The sequence below is a fragment of the Aspergillus tubingensis genome, assembly GCF_013340325.1.
Source record: "Aspergillus tubingensis WU-2223L DNA, scaffold_9, whole genome shotgun sequence".
In the NCBI taxonomy this organism is placed as follows: domain Eukaryota; kingdom Fungi; phylum Ascomycota; class Eurotiomycetes; order Eurotiales; family Aspergillaceae; genus Aspergillus; species Aspergillus tubingensis.
The window spans coordinates 2121448-2144118 of NW_023336283.1; the positions used below are offsets into that span (position 1 = coordinate 2121448).

General features: G+C 51.0%; 8 protein-coding genes across 8 annotated transcripts; 5 read left to right on the plus strand and 3 right to left on the minus strand.

The window, feature by feature from the left end:
* Positions 1 to 1427: 1427 nt before the first annotated feature.
* Positions 1428 to 3458, minus strand: lcb2 (putative serine palmitoyltransferase 2; the record flags this gene model as incomplete). Its single annotated transcript, XM_035503880.1, has 1 exon — positions 1428 to 3458. The coding sequence occupies one exon, from the start codon at positions 3456 to 3458 to the stop codon at positions 1428 to 1430; it is 2031 nt and encodes a 676-aa protein (XP_035359773.1).
* A 1854-nt stretch (positions 3459 to 5312) lies between these two features.
* AtWU_08773 (acetoacetate--CoA ligase family protein) lies at positions 5313 to 7487 on the plus strand (the record flags this gene model as incomplete). Its single annotated transcript, XM_035503881.1, has 2 exons — positions 5313 to 5534; positions 5628 to 7487. The coding sequence occupies 2 exons, from the start codon at positions 5313 to 5315 to the stop codon at positions 7485 to 7487; spliced, it is 2082 nt and encodes a 693-aa protein (XP_035359774.1).
* Positions 7488 to 8021: 534 nt separating this feature from the next.
* AtWU_08774 (mitochondrial-processing protease subunit alpha) lies at positions 8022 to 9860 on the plus strand (the record flags this gene model as incomplete). Its single annotated transcript, XM_035503882.1, has 2 exons — positions 8022 to 8126; positions 8214 to 9860. The coding sequence occupies 2 exons, from the start codon at positions 8022 to 8024 to the stop codon at positions 9858 to 9860; spliced, it is 1752 nt and encodes a 583-aa protein (XP_035359775.1).
* A 408-nt stretch (positions 9861 to 10268) lies between these two features.
* Positions 10269 to 11194, plus strand: AtWU_08775 (mitochondrial import receptor subunit TOM22; the record flags this gene model as incomplete). Its single annotated transcript, XM_035503883.1, has 3 exons — positions 10269 to 10386; positions 10601 to 10890; positions 11141 to 11194. The coding sequence occupies 3 exons, from the start codon at positions 10269 to 10271 to the stop codon at positions 11192 to 11194; spliced, it is 462 nt and encodes a 153-aa protein (XP_035359776.1).
* A 944-nt stretch (positions 11195 to 12138) lies between these two features.
* AtWU_08776 (uncharacterized protein) lies at positions 12139 to 14152 on the minus strand (the record flags this gene model as incomplete). Its single annotated transcript, XM_035503884.1, has 5 exons — positions 12139 to 12150; positions 12243 to 12495; positions 12587 to 13439; positions 13507 to 13923; positions 13984 to 14152. 5 exons carry the CDS (start codon positions 14150 to 14152, stop codon positions 12139 to 12141), a joined length of 1704 nt encoding a protein of 567 aa, XP_035359777.1.
* Positions 14153 to 15190: 1038 nt separating this feature from the next.
* AtWU_08777 (uncharacterized protein) lies at positions 15191 to 16411 on the plus strand (the record flags this gene model as incomplete). Its single annotated transcript, XM_035503885.1, has 1 exon — positions 15191 to 16411. The coding sequence occupies one exon, from the start codon at positions 15191 to 15193 to the stop codon at positions 16409 to 16411; it is 1221 nt and encodes a 406-aa protein (XP_035359778.1).
* A 1305-nt stretch (positions 16412 to 17716) lies between these two features.
* On the plus strand, positions 17717 to 19484 carry AtWU_08778 (putative MFS sugar transporter; the record flags this gene model as incomplete). Its single annotated transcript, XM_035503886.1, has 5 exons — positions 17717 to 17772; positions 17826 to 18166; positions 18231 to 18468; positions 18520 to 19040; positions 19093 to 19484. The coding sequence occupies 5 exons, from the start codon at positions 17717 to 17719 to the stop codon at positions 19482 to 19484; spliced, it is 1548 nt and encodes a 515-aa protein (XP_035359779.1).
* Positions 19485 to 19663: 179 nt separating this feature from the next.
* AtWU_08779 (uncharacterized protein) lies at positions 19664 to 22296 on the minus strand (the record flags this gene model as incomplete). Its single annotated transcript, XM_035503887.1, has 3 exons — positions 19664 to 21764; positions 21816 to 22209; positions 22266 to 22296. The coding sequence occupies 3 exons, from the start codon at positions 22294 to 22296 to the stop codon at positions 19664 to 19666; spliced, it is 2526 nt and encodes an 841-aa protein (XP_035359780.1).
* Between the last annotated feature and the right edge of the window lie 375 nt (positions 22297 to 22671).

The following is a 22671-nucleotide window of genomic DNA, read 5'->3' on the forward strand; positions in this document are numbered from 1 at the left end:
GCATCCAACAGGCGAACATGATTTATCTTTACGACGTTATGGCTTCCTTTCCCCATACACCGGGAATAGACCTTGTTTTTCTTCCACATCTGTCTGCTGGCTGTTTATTTGGCGTTAGCGATCACCTGCGGCGGTTGAACTGGAGTTCTTCATTTCAGATCTTCACCAAGACGAAGACTTGATTCTTAGCCGAGCATACATAGCATTTGCTTACAGGATGGTCTCTTTGGGCGGCGCTTTTGGTTATTTTTTTTTCTGTTTCGGGGACGGGTTTTGGATTCTCACCTGGTTTATACATGGCATTCTCTTTCATCCATCAATACATACTAGATGCATACATACAGCAACGGCATGTATGGATTCTGCTTTTGCTTTATTCTGCTCTGGATTGAAGATGTAGTAGAGCATGCTTTGGCATACATATACATACTGCTACTGTCGTTAGATTTCATCATCGATAGATAGATCAATTGTCTTTGTTCACTACCAGCATAGACCATAATCGAATCGAGCAGTTGACATGATATCTATTCATTTATATAACTACTACTGATATTAGTACTATAAGAGAAAACATTATGAGTAAATGCATCAAGGATCAAATGGTAAATATCAAAATTTTTCATGAAAAGAATATTAACAGTCATCTAATTATAATCGCTAATGTGGGTGCCCCAACCGCGAATCGCCGGGCCCAGTTGTGGTGTGTGATGTGTGATGTGTGTGTGTTCAGTCCATTTCATTACCACCCCCTTTTTTCTTCCTCTTCTCTTTCGACTTCTCTTCTTTCTCATCAATCTCATTATGTAGGTACAGTTTGCATGGCCCCATGTTAATTTGAACAATAAGTCGCAAGTGGCTCACTCTGGTCCCAGCCCTCCAGCACTTGGTGAGGGGGACCGAATCAGCAGTAATATCTATAGGTTAATAATGAAAGAAGGGACAAAGGGGGAGGGGAAGAACAGAATGGGGGTGTGTGGGATAGAAAGCATGTGAATTGAAGAAGAGAAAGAAAGGAAAAGAAAACAGTTGGCACGCGAGTCATGGTCGTTTGTTCAGTTGAAACAGCGAGATGACATGACTCGTGGGCTTGAGAGAAGTGATAAGCAATGTGCAATTGGGTAAGGGATGCTACGGCGCATTCGCCGTGCTTTGGGGATTCATGGTCTTCTTTGAATTTCCATTCTGTAGTGCGTGTAGGAGCCAAAGTCAAACATAAGCATGACAACCGCAAGGTTGTCTAATGATACACGGGAAGTGGATGGGATAGCCTCGAATCGACCAGCGACGCGGCGTGACCAGTATCGGATCGATCTGGTTCATGTGGTGGGCACCTTCCGAACATATATGCGACCACATCGTCAAGAAGCATCGACATGGTTCGGTGGTGCAGAAGGCAGGTTGATCAGAGACCAGTAAACGGCCAACTAGTAAAGTGGCGACTTGACATCTTGAACGCCTCGTCTGATCACATCCTCAATCTGCCATCTAGGAGGAATGATCTTGGAGTTGCGTTTGCGACGCAACTCTTGTTCCTTCTCCGGAGGGGGCATCGCATCCTCCGGCAGGGCACCTCCCGCGATGCCTGTCGAAAACTTGAGCTGCAGGACATTGCCGATTTCGTCGCAAGCTGTTAGGATGCGGTCAAGATCCTCCTTGGTGTGTGCAGCAGAGACGCAAAAACGGGCACGAGAAGAAACCAGCGGCGTAGCAGGATAACCCACGACGACGACCGAGATTTTCCGCTTTAGCATTTCGTGGGAAAAGGCGGGCATTTTGGCAGGGTTGAAAAGGAGAACAGGGATGATCGGCGAATCATCGTGGCCGTACACTATAAAGCCAAGACGCTTCAAGCCCAGGCGGAGATACCGTGAGTTGAAGGCCAAACGCTGCAGTCGCTCTTCACCCTGACCGGGGATGAGTTCGCCGTTGATGATCCGCAACGCCGACATGATTTGCGCCAAAACTGCCGGAGCAGGAGCCTCGCCATAGAAAACACCAGAGTTGGTCGCTCTAAGCACATCAATCATCGCCTTGTCCGCAGCGATATATCCACCGTTGGCACCGAAGGACTTTGTGAGGGTTCCCATGAGAATGTCAACTTCGCTGGTGTCAATTCCAAAGTAGTCACAAACACCACGACCTTTAGGACCAATGGCACCAATGGAATGGGCCTCATCAACGAACAGGTGGAACTTGTAGCGCCTCTTCAGCATGACCAGTCCAGGGAGGTTGCACATTGAACCTTCCATGGAATAGAGCCCTTCAACGACAACCAGGATCTTCTTCCAAGGCCGGTGGGTACGGGGTTGACCTTGGCTGATAGCTTCGCGCAGTTTACACTCCAGATCCCGCATGTCATTGTGCTTGAACATAGCAATGGAAGCACCAGAAAGACGTGCACCAAACCGAATCGAGGCATGATTGAGCTCGTCGGAAATGATAAGACAGCCCTTGTTGACGAGAGCGGGGAAGATGTTCGCGTTGGTACCAAATCCCATGGAGAAAACCATAGAAGCCTCTTTGCCAACGAACTTGGCGACCAATTCCTCTACCTCCACATGAAGATCCTGCGATCCAACCTCAGCGCGAGTACTGGGGGAAACGATACCATACTTGCGGATCGAATCCTCGGCAATGTCCGCACATGGACCCTCGGATTGAGCAAATCCAAGGTAGTTGTATGAACTCAGGTTCAAGGTGTCAGTGGTCGTTCCAGTGAAGTAGAAGTGCTTGTTGTGGTCATCCGTGGCCCGGTCGATCAGCGTGATATAGCGACCAGGAACCCCAGTGACGGGACGTTCGAAGCAGTCGTTGATTCGCAATTTGAGACGGCGCACGTAGAAGTTGTCGAAGTCACTGTTCAGGGCGCCATATCCATTCTGGGGCTTAAGATGCCGATAGTTCTCTTCGCGGAAGCGCTTTCCAAAGAAGTCTCGCACATGACCGAAAGCGATTAGGATAAGATAACTGATATAGGTGGTGAGGAGGTAATAATACGGGGGTTCGTCCATCACAGGCTCGGGAAATGTACCACCGGGATGCTGACTGGTGTACCGGTGGCTATGGTGGCCGATGGGGCCGAACTGAGCATGTTGCTTAGCCAGGCGACGAGCCTCTTCGGGCGAAGGCGGCTGAAAGAGAGTGGTCGGTGGTTCGTCCATGTTCGGATTATCCGCTGTGGCAGTGGAGAGAGAGATTGTAGGCAGCGACAGAGAGGCTGAACTGATGGGTGGGGTGGCAGTGCTAGAGTTCAGGATTCCACTGGCCGATTGGACAGCGGCCTGCGCAGTCTGAGATTCGGCCTTGGACTTAGGAGAGGTCGAAAATAGCTGACTTAGGCGGTTAGGTTTAACGGCGGACGCCTTGATGGCGATACCACCCTTTGCGGAGGCAGGAGAAGAAGAGGGAGCGTTGGAGGGGTCGTTGACGAAAGAGCTAGCAGCGCGACGAGGCATCGCAAGGAAACAGCTAGACAGGAACGAGCAAAGTTGTGCAGCACCGAGGAAATGAAGGAACTTCCGCCGCGGCTCTTGAGCAATTAAGTACGGCAAGCACTACCTAAAAGGTAACCAGCGAACTTTTGCTTCTAGGCAGCGAATTCCTTTGATCTGGCCTCCTTTACTCCAGCGCAAAAGGGAATGACAATGATTCGGTGTCACCTACACACGGCGGAGTCGAATGTCAGTCACCATTTCAACAGGCGGGGAGAGCGACAATAAAATAGCTTAGCGACCGAAGGATTGTGGTCGCAGGCAAAGACAGGCACTCAGATGACAAGAAGCGAAGAGAAGAGGGGTCTAAGGGGGGAGAGAAAAGGGAAGAGTCTTGTCGAGAGACTCCGGAGACTCCGGGGCTAATCGGTCACGTACCTTCGCACGTGGAGGAACAGTAGCAGAGGGCACGGAACCCTTCGACGACGGGATCTGTCGGGACCCCTAAGCCAAAGGGAATCAAACGACCAGATTAACCGTTAAAGAAGCAGGACCTTTTGTAGGGTTGAAGGTTGGCAAAGGAGGAAAAGGGTCGGTGCTGGGAAAGAAGGTCGGAAAGGGAAGACGAAGAGCGCCGAAGGTCGAATAACGGGAAGAAGACAGATTGGAGTGAGATGAATAATGGAATTTTGTGACGCGAATAAGAGAAAAAAACAGCCTCAAAGGGAATAGTAATGAATAATGGCACCAAACAAGGTACGAGGCTAAGAATCGAAGCGGAGCTCAGGCTTGCGTACTGTAAAGTGAAAGCAATACTGTGTAGGGTTTGGTTGGGGTGAAAAAAGCGCAATTTTCGCTGGCGAGATTTGCAAATGACGATGGGGTTACGGGTGGGAAGTGGAGCCTCCGACCCATCGGACACTGTCACAGGGCGGTATTGTTTGCTGGTTCTACACTATCCGTGCACCCTCCCAGTACCTGAGCCACTGGTATTCTGACGGTAATCATACCCGCCGCCCCTGGACCCTTCTGCAAGTTCCTCGATTTGTTTTCATTCGTTGCACGCCTGGATTCTATCGAGTATTTTGACTTTCCCTTATCCCAGAAAGGGGCAACGCAAGGTGATAGTCACCAGAAGCACCTTGAAAATGCCATTTATGCCGGTAATTTGACAGCCTGGATTTTCACCGCTAGTTAGTTTCTCCCAAGCACTTTATTTATTATTCTCTTGCATCAGTCGCTTTGCATTCACAGACTGCAGGTTGCAGCGTACATGTTTCTGCCTCAGGCGAGACCCTGGTCACGGCTCAAGTTTCCGAAACAAAAGACGGGTCACAGGACGAGGTCATGGTTGATTGATATAGTCCAACTTACAATATCTGGATGATTACCAGCAAATAGGATGGACAAACGTGTTAATACATGCCTGGGGCCTTTCAATTCTATAGTTATATCTTCACTCACTGTATCCCCACTTGATCCCAGGCGATTGTCTGCCCACCGCAGATATCCCCTTGCAGATTCCGTCCCCGGCTTCCTTGAGTCGGCTCCGGGGTACTCCGTAGATAGATCGGGACGCCCACAACCCGAGCACGCACAACAGCCTAAAAGGAAGTCCTCGTTGCAGTTTGAATCCTTTTCCTTGTTCACGTTTGGAAGGTATCTGCAATTGAACAAGAGCCGTATGATTAAATCAGGTCTCGAACACTGACGAACCACGAGCCACAAAGGTTTGAAACTCTATCAGGACGGAAGGACCTCGGCTCACTTTGACTGCAACCTTCTGGCACTCCATACCACCGCCTACTACGTACACCTATAGTTAGATCAGCAAATTCGCAGTCATCATTTGCTGGTACAAGTCAACAATCCTTCACAATGACTAGGTCCAGCGACGAAACGGTACCCAAGGAACTATGGCGACACTCGAGCCCTTGCAGTACCCAGATTTACGACTTCATTCAATCCGCCAATGCCAAGCATGGCCTGTCCATGTCCACTTACAATGATCTCTGGCAGTGGAGTGTCTCTGAGCCCGCCAAGTTCTGGGAGGATGTATGGAATTATACTTCCATCAAGGCCCATAAGTCATATGACCGTGTAAGTATACCAATACGCTCTTTCATAGCGCAATACAATGGTTGCTATTGATGCTCGTCTCCTTTGATATGTGATGGCTAATTCTCATTCTAGGTCCTGAGTACGGACGAACTGCTTTTCCCTCGTCCCAACTTCTTTGAGGGGAGCAGGCTCAACTTTGCTGAGAACCTCCTGTATCCAACTTCGTCTCCTGATGAGAACGCGGTTGCGATAATCGCTGCCACGGAAGCGGATCGGGAATTTGTGACCTGGAAGGAACTGCGCGACCGCGTACGCAAATGTGCCAACTCTCTGAAACAGTCGGGCCTGCAGGAAGGAGACCGGGTGGCAGGGTTTCTTGGTAATCATACCAACACTGTTGTGGCGATGCTGGCAACGGCATCAATTGGCGCCTTCTGGACAGGCGTCTCGCCTGATACTGGCGTACATGCGGTGCTAGAACGTCTCAAGCAAATAGAACCGAAGATCTTGTTCGCCGACAATGCATCTTTATACAACGGGAAGGTGCACGGGACCGATGCTAAATTGCGTGAACTCGTGCCGGGGCTGCCGAACCTGGAGTTTCTCGTCATCTTCGAGACAATCCAGTCCTACAAGTTGGACCCTCAATTCTTGGTACCACTACGTGGCAAGGTTCTTACCTACAAATCATTTCTTTCTACGGCCAGCAACCCTTCTGCCCCTCTGGAATTTGCAAGTCTGGGACCCGAACACCCTGTCTATATCTTGTATTCCTCAGGAACTACAGGGGCACCAAAGCCAATTGTCCATGGTGCACTGGGAACGCTGCTGCAACATAAAAAGGAACATGTGCTTCACTGTGATATTCGTCCGGGAGATCGCTTGTTCTACTTCACGACGACCACTTGGATGATGTGGCATTGGCTTGTTTCTGGTCTTGCCAGTGGCGCTACCATTGTGCTTTATGATGGTTCCCCTTTTCGGCCATTCGATCCGGAAGGTGGGAAGGGTGAAATGGCAATGCCACGCCTGATTGACGAACTGCAAATCACGCACTTCGGAACTTCTGCCAAGTACCTATCCATGTTAGAGCAGGCTTCCCTAAATCCAACCAGTCACCCTCATCGTCCAGTAAGCTTGAAAACACTGAAAGCTATCTTTAGTACGGGTTCTCCATTGGCGCCGTCTACATTCGAGTACGTTTACTCGTCTATCAAGGCTGATCTCATGTTGGGTTCGATCACCGGCGGGACCGATATCTTGTCGCTATTTTGCGGCAGTTGTCCCATCCTACCGGTCTACAAGGGAGAGATCCAGTGCCGCTGCCTGGGCATGGCTGTTTCTGTCTACGATTACGCTGGCAATGATGTTTCTGCTTCCGGTGAGGCCGGCGATCTGGTGTGTACGAAGCCATTTCCTGCGCAGCCTGTCATGTTCTGGCCTCCCGGTCCGACAGGAGCAGAGAAATACCGCAAGAGTTACTTTGACGTCTTCGGGCCGACAATCTGGCACCACGGTGATTTCGTGCGTCTGGAACCCCACACTGGAGGTGTAGTGATGCTGGGTCGCAGTGATGGGGTTCTGAAGCCAGCCGGTGTTCGGTTCGGTAGCGCAGAGATATACAATGTTCTTCTGAAACATTTCGCCGATGAAGTGGAAGATTCTCTGTGTATCGGTCGTCGGCGGGATGGAATTGACACCGATGAGACAGTCGTCCTTTTCGTGAAGCTGGCATCGTCCGGTGACGCTCCAACAACCATGCCGCCCGACCTCGCAACTCGCATCCAAGCGACCATTCGCAAAGAGCTCAGCCCTCGTCATGTCCCTGGAATTGTGGATGTCTGCCCCGAGATCCCGGTGACATCCAACGGCAAGAAAGTTGAAAGCTCTGTGAAGCAGATCCTGTGCGGTCTCAACATCAAGATTGGTGCCAGTGTGGCCAATGCCTCGTGCCTTGACTGGTACCGCACTTGGGCTGCGGCGCACCCATAGTTTCGTAGTAAGGTCTTCCTCAATAGATGGTCTGGGAAAAGCTTAGAGTGAAGCAGTATGCCATGTTAGGATTGTTTGTTCACGGCCTATAGAACTAGATAATAAATTATTTCTTCTTCCAGTGGCGAGGGTCAATGGTGTCTCTGCTTTGTCCGCATTACTCAATTAGCGATTCTAGATCTCCCATTACTAACCAGGTGCAAGTAGGAAATCACAGTTTTACCGATGACTCAGGCTCTGTAGGAATCTAATACAAAAAGAACGGAACGGGTAATTACAAGACAAACAATCCCAATTGTAAAGCAGATCGTCAATCCAGAGACATCATATCCTGCTTGTTTTAATTTATAGACAAGTCTGACGTCGTGCGCCGTGCCTGTGTTGATTAGATAAGCGATCTGAGTCCAAATCCTTGCGGGCGCCGGCCGTGACGACGACATCTCCGGAAACGCCGCAGCTTTCACGCCGTCCGGGAAAGGGAGCAATTTTGAATTGAGTACTCTCGGCCCATTTCATCCATTTATATCTGTCAATATGCGCCGTTCTGTACTACGGGCCGTTGAGTCCGCAAAGCCTCTTGCCCGCGTGCCTCGTTCCGCATCTAGAGGCTTTGCTACTGTCAATGAGAATGGTTCTAAGGTAAGTTCTTCCAATGCAGGGAATCTGACTTGATGGTTCTGGTTGAACTTGGGATTAATTCTAACTACTCTGTTTTTCGCTGTGTAGGACCCTGCCGAGCTTGATCAAATTACTACTTTGCCCAACGGTATCCGCGTCGCTACGGAATCCCTGCCTGGGCCCTTCTCTGGTGTCGGAGTTTACGTCGATGCCGGATCTCGCTATGAAGATGAGAGTCTGCGGGGTGTGAGCCACATCATGGATCGTCTGGCTTTCAAGTCGACCAAGTCGCACACCAGTGATCAAATGCTTGAGGTTTTGGAGAGCCTTGGAGGAAACATCCAGTGCGCTTCTTCTCGTGAATCCTTGATGTACCAGTCCGCTAGCTTCAACTCCGCTGTCCCGACGACTCTGGGACTGTTGGCTGAGACTATCCGGGATCCTCTTATCACAGAAGAAGAAGTGCTTCAGCAGTTGGCTACAGCTGAGTATGAAATTGGAGAGATCTGGTCCAAGCCTGAGCTCATCTTGCCCGAGCTGGTACATACCGCGGCCTACAAGGACAACACACTGGGAAACCCTCTGCTTTGCCCGCACGAGAGGCTGGGCGAGATCAACAAAGCGGTGGTTGATAAATACCGTGAAACCTTTTTCAACCCAGAGCGCATGGTTGTCGCTTTTGCTGGTGTGCCGCACGCTGAGGCCGTCAAGCTTACAGAGCAGTACTTTGGTGATATGAAGACACACAAGAAGACAGACGGTCCTGTTCTCTCGGGCACGGGCATTGAGACTACTTTGTCTGAATCCCAGTCCGCCGCTGAGGAGGGCCAGGTGCCCACCGTTCCCCAGTTCACTCCGTCGTCCACCACAACTACCACCGCAGCCTCCCCCAAGTCGGGATTCCTTTCCAAGCTTCCCTTTTTGAAGAACCTCTCCAACTCCGGCTCGCAGAGTTCCGCCACGTCGCCGCTTGACCCATCATTGGTGCAGTCATCGACGTTAGATCTCAACCGTCCTTCCCACTACACCGGTGGTTTCCTCTCTCTTCCTCCGATTCCTCCCCCTGCAAACCCCATGCTGCCTCGGCTGAGCCATATCCACCTTGCCTTCGAGGCCCTTCCCATCTCGAACCCTGATATCTATGCCTTGGCAACCCTCCAAACACTCCTTGGAGGTGGCGGTTCCTTCTCTGCCGGTGGTCCCGGTAAGGGAATGTACTCGCGTCTCTACACCAACGTGCTGAACCAGCACGGATGGGTCGAAAGCTGTATCGCGTTCAACCACAGTTACACGGATAGCGGAATCTTCGGTATCTCCGCATCTTGCAGCCCGACACGGACCACCGAGATGCTGGAGGTCATGTGCCGCGAGTTCCAGGCTCTCACTCTCGACACGGGCTACCAAGCCCTGCAGCCGCAGGAGGTTAACCGTGCGAAGAACCAGCTTCGCTCTTCGCTCCTCATGAACCTAGAGTCGCGTATGGTGGAATTGGAGGACCTCGGACGTCAGGTCCAGGTGCACGGCCGCAAGGTTGGTGTCAAGGAAATGTGCGCGCACATTGAGTCTCTGACTGTGGAGGACCTGCGCCGGGTTGCTCGGGAAGTCTTTGGTGGTCTTGTCGAGAACAAGGGCCGTGGCACTGGCAGGCCCACCGTTGTTTTGCAGGAAGGCGAGTTGGAGGGTTACAGGCTCCGTCCTTTCCCCTGGGAGGAGATCCAAGAACGGATTGCCCGGTGGAAGCTGGGAAGGAGGTAATTTGCCGTGCAGTTAAAGCCCCGACATCGCAGCGTCTACCTGTGCTGTTCACGGGGTATAGAGGGATGTAACACTTCCATTTTCTTCACTCCATGTAATTAGAGATAGCCATATACAATCATGTACAATATATATGTCCGAACATCCCCTTTTCCCTGGAACAATTGAACGTATAAATTTGGGGCGTCGCGTGGATGCATCGGCTGCAGTAGAAGCTCCTTACCGTATTGAGTTCGTTTCCGCCCGGGAAAAAAGTTGGATCCGGAAGGTCGAACCCGCCGTCCTCCATCAATCTCCGTCCGTCCTCAACACTTTCATTCCATCACCTCGACCCTCGCCCGTACTTCCTGCGACTCATTCCAATATCAATACACCTTTTTAATCCACTTTTCTACAACCACCGTCACAATGGTCAAGCTTACCGAAGTCGAGGATGAGCACTTCTCCCAGGAGAAGCCCATGCCCAGCAAGCACAATGTCCTTCTGACCTCGGACGACGAAGAGGAAGACGACTACACTGACACCGGTTAGTATCCTGATAACCCATAACTCAAGGCACAATTCAACCGGGCGCTTGTTTTGCTTGAACAATTGCACTGTTACCTTCACCTGCATCCACCGCGCAACAACATCCGGAAGCATTATCCATCCACGCCGAATCTGATCCATCTGTCCATCTGTCCATCGGCGCAGCCTTTCAAAACACATGGCCATCATTTTCTAACATGCCATACGTACAGAATCTGAAATTTCCGTCGAGTCCGACCTCGAGGTCGATGGTGAGACCTTCTACGACCGTCTCTACGCCCTGAAAGACATGATTCCTCCTTCCACACGCCGCTCGGTCACCAGCACCGTCAACTCCGTCACCTCTTTCACAAAGTCCAGCATCCAGTTCAGCGGTAAGGCGCTGTGGATCATCAGCACCAGTGCCTTCCTCCTCGGTGTCCCGTGGGCTCTGGCCTACGCCGAAGAGGAGCAGTACATCCAGATGGAGCGCGAGCAGGGCATGATCAAGGGCGCCAACGAGGTACGTTACAGCTATTCCCTTTCCCCATTTTCAGTTTGTCGGGTTATCTACTTGTCGCTTGGCTATCACTATTGTTGTTATTGCCATGTCGCCTTGTCCCGAGGCAGTTGGCGATGACGTGAAAACTCTTTTCCGGTCTTATTACGTGCCAAGAACGGAGTTACAGACGTCATCTGGATTCCCCGTCCATTTTTCGATATTTCTGAGAAATATCCGAACAGCAGCTAATTACATTGTTCTCTATCATCAGATGCTTACGCCCGGTGCCCCCGGTGAAGAGAAGCCCGCTCAACCCTCCTTGTAAATGAATACCGCTGCCAAAGATGAAGATCGCAACAGGTGGGAATAGTTGATTTGCCATGGCCTGTCGAACCGCCACTACCCTAATATCGAGCCTGTCCGAAGCCCCTGTTGTCGTTAGGCTTTTGGTTTCTCACTGAATTCGGGCGGTCTTCCGGGAGCGCAACGTCAACGTTCAGGCGGTGACGTTCATCGATGAAGTCACATGCACATCTAGTCGATTTTTCTGTTCCAACAAAAAGAAAACGAGTCAGACAACTTTGATTTAGCGATGCATGATCCGGATTACATTGGGTTAAAAGCAGGTGTGTACTATCGAGGATATGGAATGATCGCGAAACAATCAACTCATTGATTTGAGTTGGCGCGAGGAAGATATAAAAGGGATGGTATGGTTTCCATATGGACATGAAGGAAAATCTTGCCCACTTGTTACTGTTCGGAATCTCTGGCCTCTTAACTTGATGCTTTTCTCCTCTCTCAACCTTTGATTCCAGAACTTCTGGCTTGGGCGATGTGTGTATTTCTATACTGGTTTATTTTCCCCCTGGTTACAATGTTCGTTTCGTTTTATGTCTATTTCCACCATTTTTGGAAGTCATGTTTCTAGATAATGAAATGTGAATGATCTTGAGATATATTCAGGAACAAAGCTAGATGAGCCGCGTACATTTTGTCCCTGCGCTAGGAGAAGACCGAAGATAAATAACAGAAATAGGGTATCATAGCATAAAGGAAATGTACAAGCCCCTGAAACGAGACGACAACAAGATGAATATGAACAGAAGAAGAGTGTAAAGGCGCGCATTCGAAGAAAGTCGTGATCCTGACCGCGCGCATCAGACCGAGTACATAAGACCATCCAGACAAACTACCCATGAATGGATCAAATACGTGCAATCGAAAGCATCTCATCAACAGCGAAGCAGAGGCAGCTTGCAGTACTCACTACCCAAGAGTCTATGTAATAAATGACATGGTCAGCAAATGCTCTCAACTACCGCGTCAATCCTGAATGATGACGATGATGATGATAAATATCGAAAACATACCGTAGTTTCTCTCGCAGTTCGTAAATTTATATGGAAGTCACGCCACAGCTTCTTGACTTCGCCATTCGCTATCATTGATTCAACTGCTTTCACGGCGTACTTGGTTTTCTTCTTCGTGCTCCAGTGGCTGCGCTCCACGACTCTCGTCTCGGATAGATATCCCTGGTGTTCGAGGTAGCCGGTCACCCATTCGTTGAGGTGGAAGCGCCAGTGGGTTAGGGTGTGGGCTAGGGTTGCTTTGTTTTTGCAGTGGCTGGTGGTGGTGGGGAGGATGGTGTTAGCATGTATGGGGTGGGATCTGTGGAAATCGGTGGAGTGGAAGGGGGATGGGATGGGATGCTTACCGGCCGAGAAAGAATCGGGTGTTTTCGTCTGGTAGGATGTGGCCGTCTCGGTCTCTTTCTTCGTGGTCTTCGTCTTCGTGTTCGTCTTCTTCTTTGTCGTCGTCGCTGTCATCGTCGGTAAGCGGTTCAAGCGTTTTCAGTGAATAGGCTTTTCCGTATAGTTTGATGTCGAATGAGGCTGGATGACCTGAGCGGTTGCAAGCATCGCATGGGTGGTTCTCTATTGTTGGGAATGTTGTGATCTCAATCTGAGGCCTAGCTAAGAGAGCTCTCCGGAATTTGGCGTTCCAAACGGAGGAGACGAGCTGTGATCCGGTGCGGCCCTTGACTTCGTCTTCGAGTTTGCTGAAGGCGACTTCGTAGACCGGGTCGGAACGAGGGAATGCCGGGTTGAGTTGGTTATGCACCATCCACTCTACTGCGTCTTGGAAGTAGTCCTTGAGTTGCTTGTAGGCATGTCGCGAGAATTCGATGGGGATATCCTCTAGGCCCGTGGGAGCCCCTAGAGTATCATCATCGTCTTCTAGCACAAAGTCGTCTTCATAGCGGTCTAGATCATCGTTGCTTGCGATCGCGGATTCAACGTCGCTTTCTTCTAGTCGAGTACGGAACTGAGGTTTCCGTTTAGGGCTCTCTTCATGGGTTTCGGGTTCATCCTCTTGTTCACTTCCGTTGTCACCGTCACCATCGCTGTCGCCGTCGCCGTCGCCCGACTGCTCAAGATCACTCTTAGATTCCTCGGTATCAGACGCTGTCTTTCCTGCCCTCCGACGACGTAAAGCTTCCAGGTGTTGTTGTCTCTGGGCCCGTGCCGAGTTGGCAAGTCGACCTCGAGTGCGGGTATCTTTTACCACTGCAGACAGACTCGTCAGTGCGACAAGAACTGAAGATGGTCTAGTACATTCGTTGGACGGGCTTACCTGAGTCCTGCAGTGCCTGAAGATCTTCTTCTATGTCTAATTCGTCCTGTTTCAGCTCGCGACGCGGCGTCTGGGGGACATCAGGGCTTGCGTTGCGCGTCCTGCGCTTTTTGGGAGAGATGACCAATTCTTCTTCCGAGTCACTATCGTCGGCCGCGATAGCAGGCTGAGGGGCCACACCACGCCTCAACTTTCGACGAGACGCAGGAACCACCTCATCTGCATCGCTTTCCGAATCGGCGGCGGGTTTTTGCGGAGTCGCGGAGGGAGATTCGGAACTGGATACGTCCGTCCTCTTGCGCTTCAGTGATCCTAGTTGTGGGTTTTTGCGCGTGCTGCGCACGATCTCTATATCGCTGTCGCTGTCGCTAACTGGTTCTGCTTTGGGTTCGGGGGTACGTTGGGGCGGAGACTTGGCTATCGGCATCCCACTAAGTCAGTATCGATTATCGCGCAGTGGTTATGATACAATCTCACCATCCTTTTGAGAGCGACCTCCCCTGAGGACTGGCATGGAAGGATGCGCATAGCGCAAGTTTGCGCGACGATCATTTTCGTTGTCGGAGTCCTCTTTCTTCGTCGGCGGGGAGCTCAACGGAGCGAAAGCCAGCCGCGTCTGCTTTTTCTTGCCGTATGTGCGGGGCATCGGGGGTGGCGCAGGGATCGGCTATTTATGGTAGTAGGGATCGCTGAGTATAGTCAGAGTAGAAGATGGACGTTTCGCCCTGGCTGTAGAAATAGTGGCCAAGTCGGAGGACTGAATAAAGACTGTAAGAGGATCTGATGTCTTCACTTCACGCGCAAGAGTCGCGTCTCGGTGTCACGAGAGCACGTGATGGCTAATAGCTACCCAAAATGGTCAGTCACAGTTGGTATACTCTGTCTCTTATTGCAGACGCTGTTCATTAATGTTGGATCCAAGTTACATACGCTTCGCATTAACGTCACTTTTGAGAACAAATTAACATTCCTTCAACTAGTTTTCAACGAGTTATCAATTACTTTTCAATTGGACTTCAATGAGCTTTAGGACAGGCTTTGAACTTGATTGAAGTCGTAAAGGAGATTGCTCAATTTCTCATTACTGGAAGTCTATTCTGCTCTCATTGAGTCCATGTGATTTGCCAACGCTATGGTGGACCTTCCACTGAGGTGTAGGGGAATAATGCATGGTCTAGAATAAGCCAACATAATGCGAAGCTGCCAGGCTTCTCTCTCTCGATGTGAGACATGATAGAGTCATGTTTATCCTCTGGCATGGGTTGCGGTTTCCTGAATTGAATTGGCATACCCAGAATGTGACTTGATTTACTGCATCACGAGCACCTCTCAGGAAGCTCCATATACAGTAGTCTCTTCACATTGACTGACTCAAACTTCTTCCACAGCATTTTAGCAGGCAATTTCTTGCATAAACTTGCATATCAATCACCCATTCTATTCCTTTCTCATGTATTGTCAGCAGCACCTTTTTGCACTTTTCTATGCAGTATTGGGAGCTATCTCCAATATTACCCAAGATGGCCCTCTGCCGACCCCATACCGAGCAGTAGGTGATGACCACCAAGTTTCATGCTCGGACTCCTTGTTTGATGCTTCGAGGTTTGTCGCAATATCCCCCACAAAGGGTCCAGAGGGGCCGGGATGTGTAGTATCCTTGACGTGTCCTGGGGTTTGGGAGACCATGAAAAGGGGCCACAGAGAGAACGGGAACACGGTTGGCGGTTCACATCCTCCAAATGCAGTTGAACCGACTTTCAAGCTCACCTTGGCGATAACGAATGTTGGAGACCGATCAACAGGTATGCATCACTGCGAAAGTGTCTTAGAGCAGCTCGTTCTCGAAGATAGTGTGGATGACCTGCAACATTCGATAGCCTCTGTCCGGTCGTCGGCTCCCCTTCAGCAGAAAGCTGCCTCTCAGGAACATAGAACGAGGAGATGGCCACGTCAAGAGATGCCAATGAATAAGACTGACACGAGTAGAGTCAAGGAGGCACCTCCATCAAACCCCCTGACGCAAGGCTACCATGGGATCCTGAAATATATCATCTCGAAAATGGAGAATGGTAAGAGCCGCCGCAAGAGGACGGATGCCTCATCCGATATCTCTCCTGACATTGGCGTGAGGCAATACTATGTTCAGAGGGACCTATATAGCCTTGGTGGACCGACCTGCGAGGACACTATTTGTGAGGGAAGCGATTGGAGGACGATATGCATTTCGGATCACATCCCAGACAATAAGAAGGACCAATGCATCATGTGTTATCCCCGAAAGCATATGGCGCTTGTACATGGCTATTGTCAAGAACAGAAGTATAGGGAGCTGGACATATTCTACAAGACATGCGCTTTGCTGGGTGCATCAATCCTCGCGGCTACGTTCATATACTTGCTGCGTGAAATCTATAGGAGACTTCGGATGCGATACCAATATCTCCAGGACATTTGCCACCGCAGTCAGCTCTCAGGAAGTACTACTACAAAGACCGGGTTTTCGTCTATGCATCCTATTGGCGCATTGGCATCTTTGTTCCCTGGAGTTCCTAAAGCGTGGAATGACCCACAACGTCTATACAATGGCGCTGTTGACGGGGCCAATACCCCTACAGGCAATGATACGTTGATCCGGCAAAAGTTCCGGCGGTTTGGGCCCTTCATGAAAGATCACCGTAGGAGAGTACAGGACATCTTCGATCTCGAAGATTATCAGAATGGGCCAGAGCTGGGCACTAGAGTCCTGGTACTTCCACGAGCTCGCAATGCGAGCATACGAAGACATGCTGTAAGGTCGGGCTCTGGCACGAATCCTCATTCGAACGAGGACGCCAGTTCGGATTCCAAAGTGGCAGAGGGCAACGTTTCCCGACGGACGACTTCTCAGCAGGGCTATTTCAACTGAAGTTTGTGGCCGAGTTATACGGTCTTAAAATTATGACTGTTATCAAGAAAATGTATGTCCTAGTCACTATGAAATATGATAGTATGGATAAACTGCAGTGTATAGAAATGTGCTGCACAATGGTGGTTGTTCTGGCCCTGCGCAAAAATGGCACCTGCTTCTCAAAGCTAATGGGCGGCCACAACTAGGACGAGACCAAGTAGCGCAGGAATGCTAGCCTCCCCGTCAAAAGTCCTTCATATGAGCTATTGATAGTTGCGCTAAGACCAATTCAATTTGTTCGTATCGGGGGTCATTCGCATTGTCGCGTATCATCCACTGAGCAGCCCGGCAACTCTGGCATGTGTCTCTGTCACGAATCGTTGGAATAGGAGGATGGATCTAGAAAGCCATGAACTAAAAGCAGGAAGAAGAAACAGAGCCTGATAGGAATACGAGAGCTGGCTTAGGATGGATCATCGGGCGAGATTAATTTCAGGGGGATCAAGGCCTTGTCTCGTGACCCCAGCCCGTCACCATCGGATTGCCCAACCTGTTCTTCCCTCCGTCTGCTCCTCCTCTCCTCCACTCCTCCCCGCCTCCCCCAATTCTCCCTTGGCCTCCATGTGAATCATCCAGGAGCTTAGACGCTGGTCCTATCATAACCCCTGTTTCATTCCATTGGTGGACCCTCTTTAGCCCTCCTACCAACCTTCGCGTTGCTGATTCGTGGAAACACCTGTGGATATCTACCGCGCCTGGCTCAGAATTTCCTCGAATCTCGACCCCGGATTTCTCCACATTACGACTACCCCAACAATGGCCTGTTCTGGGGGAGTCTGGGGATGGCACTTTGAGCTTTCCCCGTGAGGCCCACCCCGGATACCCCACCACCGACAAAATCCTGGAGACGAATGGTCGAATGCCGTGCCCTACACACCGTCTGATCCTGGATGCTAGGACCTCTGATAGCCCAGCTCCCCAAGAATGCCTCCGCGTTAGCGTCCACACGAGTCCTGGAACTGGTGTTATAGCGCCCTATGGCTTAATATAGCGCTTGCCACCTGGCTGCTGGCACGCGGCATGGTAGCTTATCTAGCGGCATGACCGGCGCGCCTCTACCAGGTCGGATATATATACCTAGTGCCGCAGGACGCAGTCCTTTCTCACCTTCTTTTTCTGTACACAAACCACTGCAGCCCCTTATTCTTCTTGGGCAGTCTCGACTAGCTGGGGCAGCTGTATGGACTGCTGACCACCCACCTGGGAATCACTTCTGTTTGCTATCAAGGCGTATTCAGGTCGCTTACGGCCTTCACTGCCACGATGTTTGATTACGATTTTGAAGTCAATCCTTTCCAATCGAAACGAGCCTATAACTGGTATACATGCTTCGCTGATGTGTGGAAAGGGTCACGATACTAACATCCGTTAGGTTCATCTCCCTCGTCGCAGCAGCATGCATGGTCTTATACGGTTACGATGCGTCCGTTTATAATTCCGTACAAGGCTCGGACAATTGGGTGGCCTACTTCAATGACCCTGACGAGAACATGATTGGAGGTGTCAACACGGCCTACACCGTGGGTGCAATTGTTGGCGGCTTCTTCATGGGCGGTCCCATTGCCGACTTTCTGGGTCGCAAGATCGGAATGGCCACTGGATGCATCTTGGTCATCGCTGCTACATTCATGCAGTGCTTTGCGCCTCGTGGCAACATTGCATGCTTCCTTGCCGGACGATGCATCATCGGTATTGGCCAGGGTATCGCACTGAGTAGGTTTGCCATCGGTGTTCTTAGCAGAGATGACAGAGTTCTTACTGACGCCGTCTTGTTCAGCTGCGGGTCCCATCTATATCGGTGAATTAGCACCCCCGGAGATTCGTGGAAAGATCATGACCTTCTGGCAAATGTTTTACTCGGTTGGCTCCTTCATCTGCTTCTGGGTGAACTACGCGTGCACCAAGCACTCCACACACTTGGGCGAGTGGGATTGGAGAATGGTTGTCATCTTCCAACTCTTGGTTCCTGTGATCATTCTCTTCATCTTACCTACCATTCCCGGTTCGCCACGATGGTAAGCGCTATTGTGAACCCACTTGAAGTACCCTTATTTACATCCGCACAGGTACATCCAACGCGGTAATAATGTTGAAAAGGCCCGCAGAGCGCTGCGCAGAGTTCGAGCAACCGATGACGAGGTTGAAGACGAGCTCCTCAGAATCCGCGAGGCCATCGAGTACGAAAAGGAAGCTATCTCTGGCACTTACGCCGCTCTGTGGAAGGACAAGTCCCTCCGCAAGCGCATGTACTTGGCTCTTGTCATCAACGCCGGACAGCAAGTCAGTGGACAGGGTACCTTGAACACGTACTCCACGAAAATTTACGAGAAGGTTTTCAAGAGCGCTAACCAGATTGCGCTTATCAACGCACTGAATGCCACCTTTGGAATCATCTTCACTCTGAACGCCATCTGGATCATCGATCGATTCGGACGCAAGTTCCTCCTGATCGTGGGTGGCATTGGTATGGGCATTTGCATGATCATTGTCGCAGCCGTTGAAACAGAAACACCATCACCAGATGGGGCGAAGACAGAATCAGTCGGCATATCGATCGTGTTCTTACTATTCTTATTCATCTTCTTCTGTGAGTCCCACTGATAACTCCATCCATAGGACCCCCTACTAATTTTCTTAAGACAAACCCTCCTGGGGCGCTACCATTTGGATTTGGACATCCGAGGTCTTCTCCATGAACGTCCGCGCCCAAGCCGTGGGTATGGCAACTCAGACCCAAAACGTGGCCAACGCCATCGTGCAGCAGTTCTTCCCAACCTTCCTCAACAACTGCGGCTTCTACGCCTTCTACATGTTCGCGGGCATTTGCTTCCTTCTCGCTCTATTTGTGTTCTTCTTCGTCCCCGAGACCAAGCAGGTGCCGCTGGAGGAGATTGATGCCCTCTTCGGCGGAGCCAACCACGTCACACAAGGTGAAGACCTCTTCTCTAACGAGAAGCAAATGCGCGTGACGCACCAGGATACGGGGATGGAGAAGCCCAGTGCTGTTACGGTCGAGGATGCACGACGTTAATTGATTGAAGTGTTGTCTGATTTACGATAATGATGTAAGCCATGTGGCATTGGCGGACTATGTGAGCAATTCAACTTAAGGTCAATCCTATATACCCTTACTCTTCTTCACCTATACCGTACACACCAAACGCCTTTACTAGATAGTAGTATATACGCGTAAGGAAAGGCCTAAACAGCTCACCTCCTATAAACCGTCCTCGTAACCAACCCCCCACCCTCAACACCAACACCACCACCATTAGTACCTTCCCCCACCACATTCTCCCTCACCACACACTCCCACTCCACAACCGACACCCCCTCCATCCGAAACACATATTCATACTTCGGATCCCTCTCCTTCTCCCGATCCATGGGTCTCGCCCCCGCCGCAGCCCGAACCACATACCTTGACCCCTCCACCCCTTTACCATCATCATCATCATCATCATCATCATCATCATCATCATCATCATCATCATCATCATCATCATCATCAACAGAGCCCACTATCCGCTCCGCCAACCCCACAAACACCCCATGCGAGAACTTCCCCGCGTGAAACGGATCAACATCCACGTTCCAGATGAGGATCTGGCCGTTCTTCTTGCTCCAGGTTCCTTCCGTGAGGCGGTAGATGTAGCGTTTCTTCATCATCTCAATATTGCTGTCGTTTTCATTGGTATTGGTGTGATGCAGCACCTCCTCGTATACATATTCCTTCTCGTACCAGATACTAGATGTACGACGGGGATGGAAGGTAGCTGTTCCTGTGACATGCGAGATCTGGGATGAGCGTGTTGGTGTGGGGAGCGATGACGGTGAAGGTAGGATGTGAGTGACGGTGCGAGTGTAGGTCCATTGTCCGTGGAGGGCGCGGAATATGGCCATTCCCATGCCGAGGTTGTAGTTTGTTGGGCTGGGGGTGATGGTTCGGTGGAGGGATTTCAGGGTGTTGGTGCTTTCGCGCGCGATGAGGGTGGAGAGGCGGTCTGTTGGTGGGGTGGGGGTTAGGTAGGGGGTGGGGATGTAGCGGGAGGGGAGGACGGGGCCGTGCTTTATTGTGTCGTTGTGGGTGTGGTTGAAGTTGGTTTGGTGATTGGATGTGGATGTGGTGGATGGGATAGGAGTTCGAGGGATGTTGAGCTCGCGGGCTAGGGTTTCCATTAGGCCTACGTAGTCGCCCATTGGGAATTGGCTGCGGGGGAGGGTTGTAGTGCGGAGGGTGCGGAGGAGGTCGCGTTCGTGGGTCTTTTGGGTGAGTTCTTCGTTGGTGAAGTAGGGCCCTGTGAAGGAGAGGTCTTTGGCCCATGTGTTTGCGAGACTGCGGGCTTGCATTTCCATTGCTCCCCAGTAGGGGCCGCGGTAGAAGCCGACGAAGCCGAGGTCGGGGATTTCGGCGTGCGAGGTGCCTTTACCGTCTAGGATGAGGGGGATGAAGGGGTCCGTGGTGGAGTATTCGAGCGTGGAGAGGACGGGCGAGGGGAGGAAGCTGAGGGATGAGAAGGGGGTGTAGCCGGTGGCTGTGATTATGGCGGTGATGTCGGATATGGTTTGTTGGGTGCCGTTGGGTAGGGTGATGGTGAGGGTTGATGGGCTGTTGATGTTGGATACTCGGCCGATGGTGGGCTTGATGAAGCCGGAGCGCACATATTCGGCGTAGTCGTCTCCTATGCCGATCCATGATGGCTGTGGATCTTCGCTCTTGCTGCTGGGGATTCCGAAGCTGCCGATTTTTGCGTACTCGCCGCCGAGAAGGGAGCGGAAGTATGCGTTTGTCTTGTGTATGCGGTCTGTGGAGAGGGGTCCGAGCCCGTACTCGACTTCGCCGGGAGGGCGTCGAGCAAGATCGTAGAAGACGAGGTCAAGGGGAAGGAATTGCATGTTTTGCGTCTTGGTATTATCCTGGAAGCCATCATGGGGAAGGTGAGTGGGTATCGTCCAGAAGGGCCTCGAGGAGATGTGATGGACTTCGTAGTCTCGTCCAGATTGGATCACCGGGGGTTTGTAGTCCATCGTAGATAGATGAAGCGCCACTGTCGAAGCAGCTTCTACTCCCGACATACTGCCCCCAATAACGACCAGCTTCCCACCCGAGGACCCAGTCCTCTCCAGCAGCCGCTGCACTTCGTCTATAGTCTGCACTTCAGAGCTGTGAACAACCCTATCAGCGACCCCAGCCAGACCAGGTATATCCGGGAAGTGAGCTTTGGCAAAGTATCCAGACGTGACGACCAGATAGTCGAACTCTTCCGATTCCACCTCAGGTCCGTCGCATTCAATGCCATTTGCATCTATGCTGTAAGCCATTAGCCAGTAGCATCGTATGAACGATGAGTAAAAGACACACCTTCTCGAAGTCCACTGCACCGTCCACCTCGCCCTCAACCCATCCGTCTCCCGAACCGTCCTGACAACCTCCTTACCAAGCCTCAAAACCCCCTTGGGAATATACAAATTCGCATATTTTTCCAGATACTGCCCTACCTGTCTTGCCTGCGGGAACATCGACAGCTCTTCCTCCCCAATGACAGACTCCCAGGCCAGATCTGAGAAAGCCACCGTGAACCGACTCAAGTTTGTCCGAATCCATGGGTTCAGCCGTCGCTCAGCGCCATGGTCAATCGCTGTGGGCCAGAGACCACCAATTCGGCTGTTTTTCTCGAAGACGCTGGGAATGAAGGTGCCCTCGGGGAAGCTGTGTAGGAGGGTTTTGGCTGTTACTAGTCCCGAGGGGCCGGCGCCTGTAGTGGGATGTTAGTAGATGGCTTTAGGTTGGGTGGCGGGGTGTACAACTTGCCGATGATGGCGACTTTTTTGGGTTGGACCATTATATATACAGCTGGTTGTCTTGGTCCAAGACTTGGTGGTGCAATGTAGGAAGAATGATGGTGTGGAGTTGTTGTTGAGCTGGGCGGTTAGTTGTTCCCTTTCTTTCTTTCCCCTCAGCTGCTTAGCTACTAGTTTACCCCTCATCTTATCACCGCGCGGCTGGGGAATGAACCCCTGTTCGCTATTACTAGCGTTGGGGGATGCAGGGGCATGGAGACGCAACTGTAGTTGTTGGTACTGTTTATTAGTATATTTTATTATGTGGCAGTGGATAAGTTGTGAGTTGATTTGTCGGCGATATATATGTTCTGGTAACATTGTGATGCTTATAGATATGCATACTAACTAGCATGGGACCTTAATGTATGCTCGTG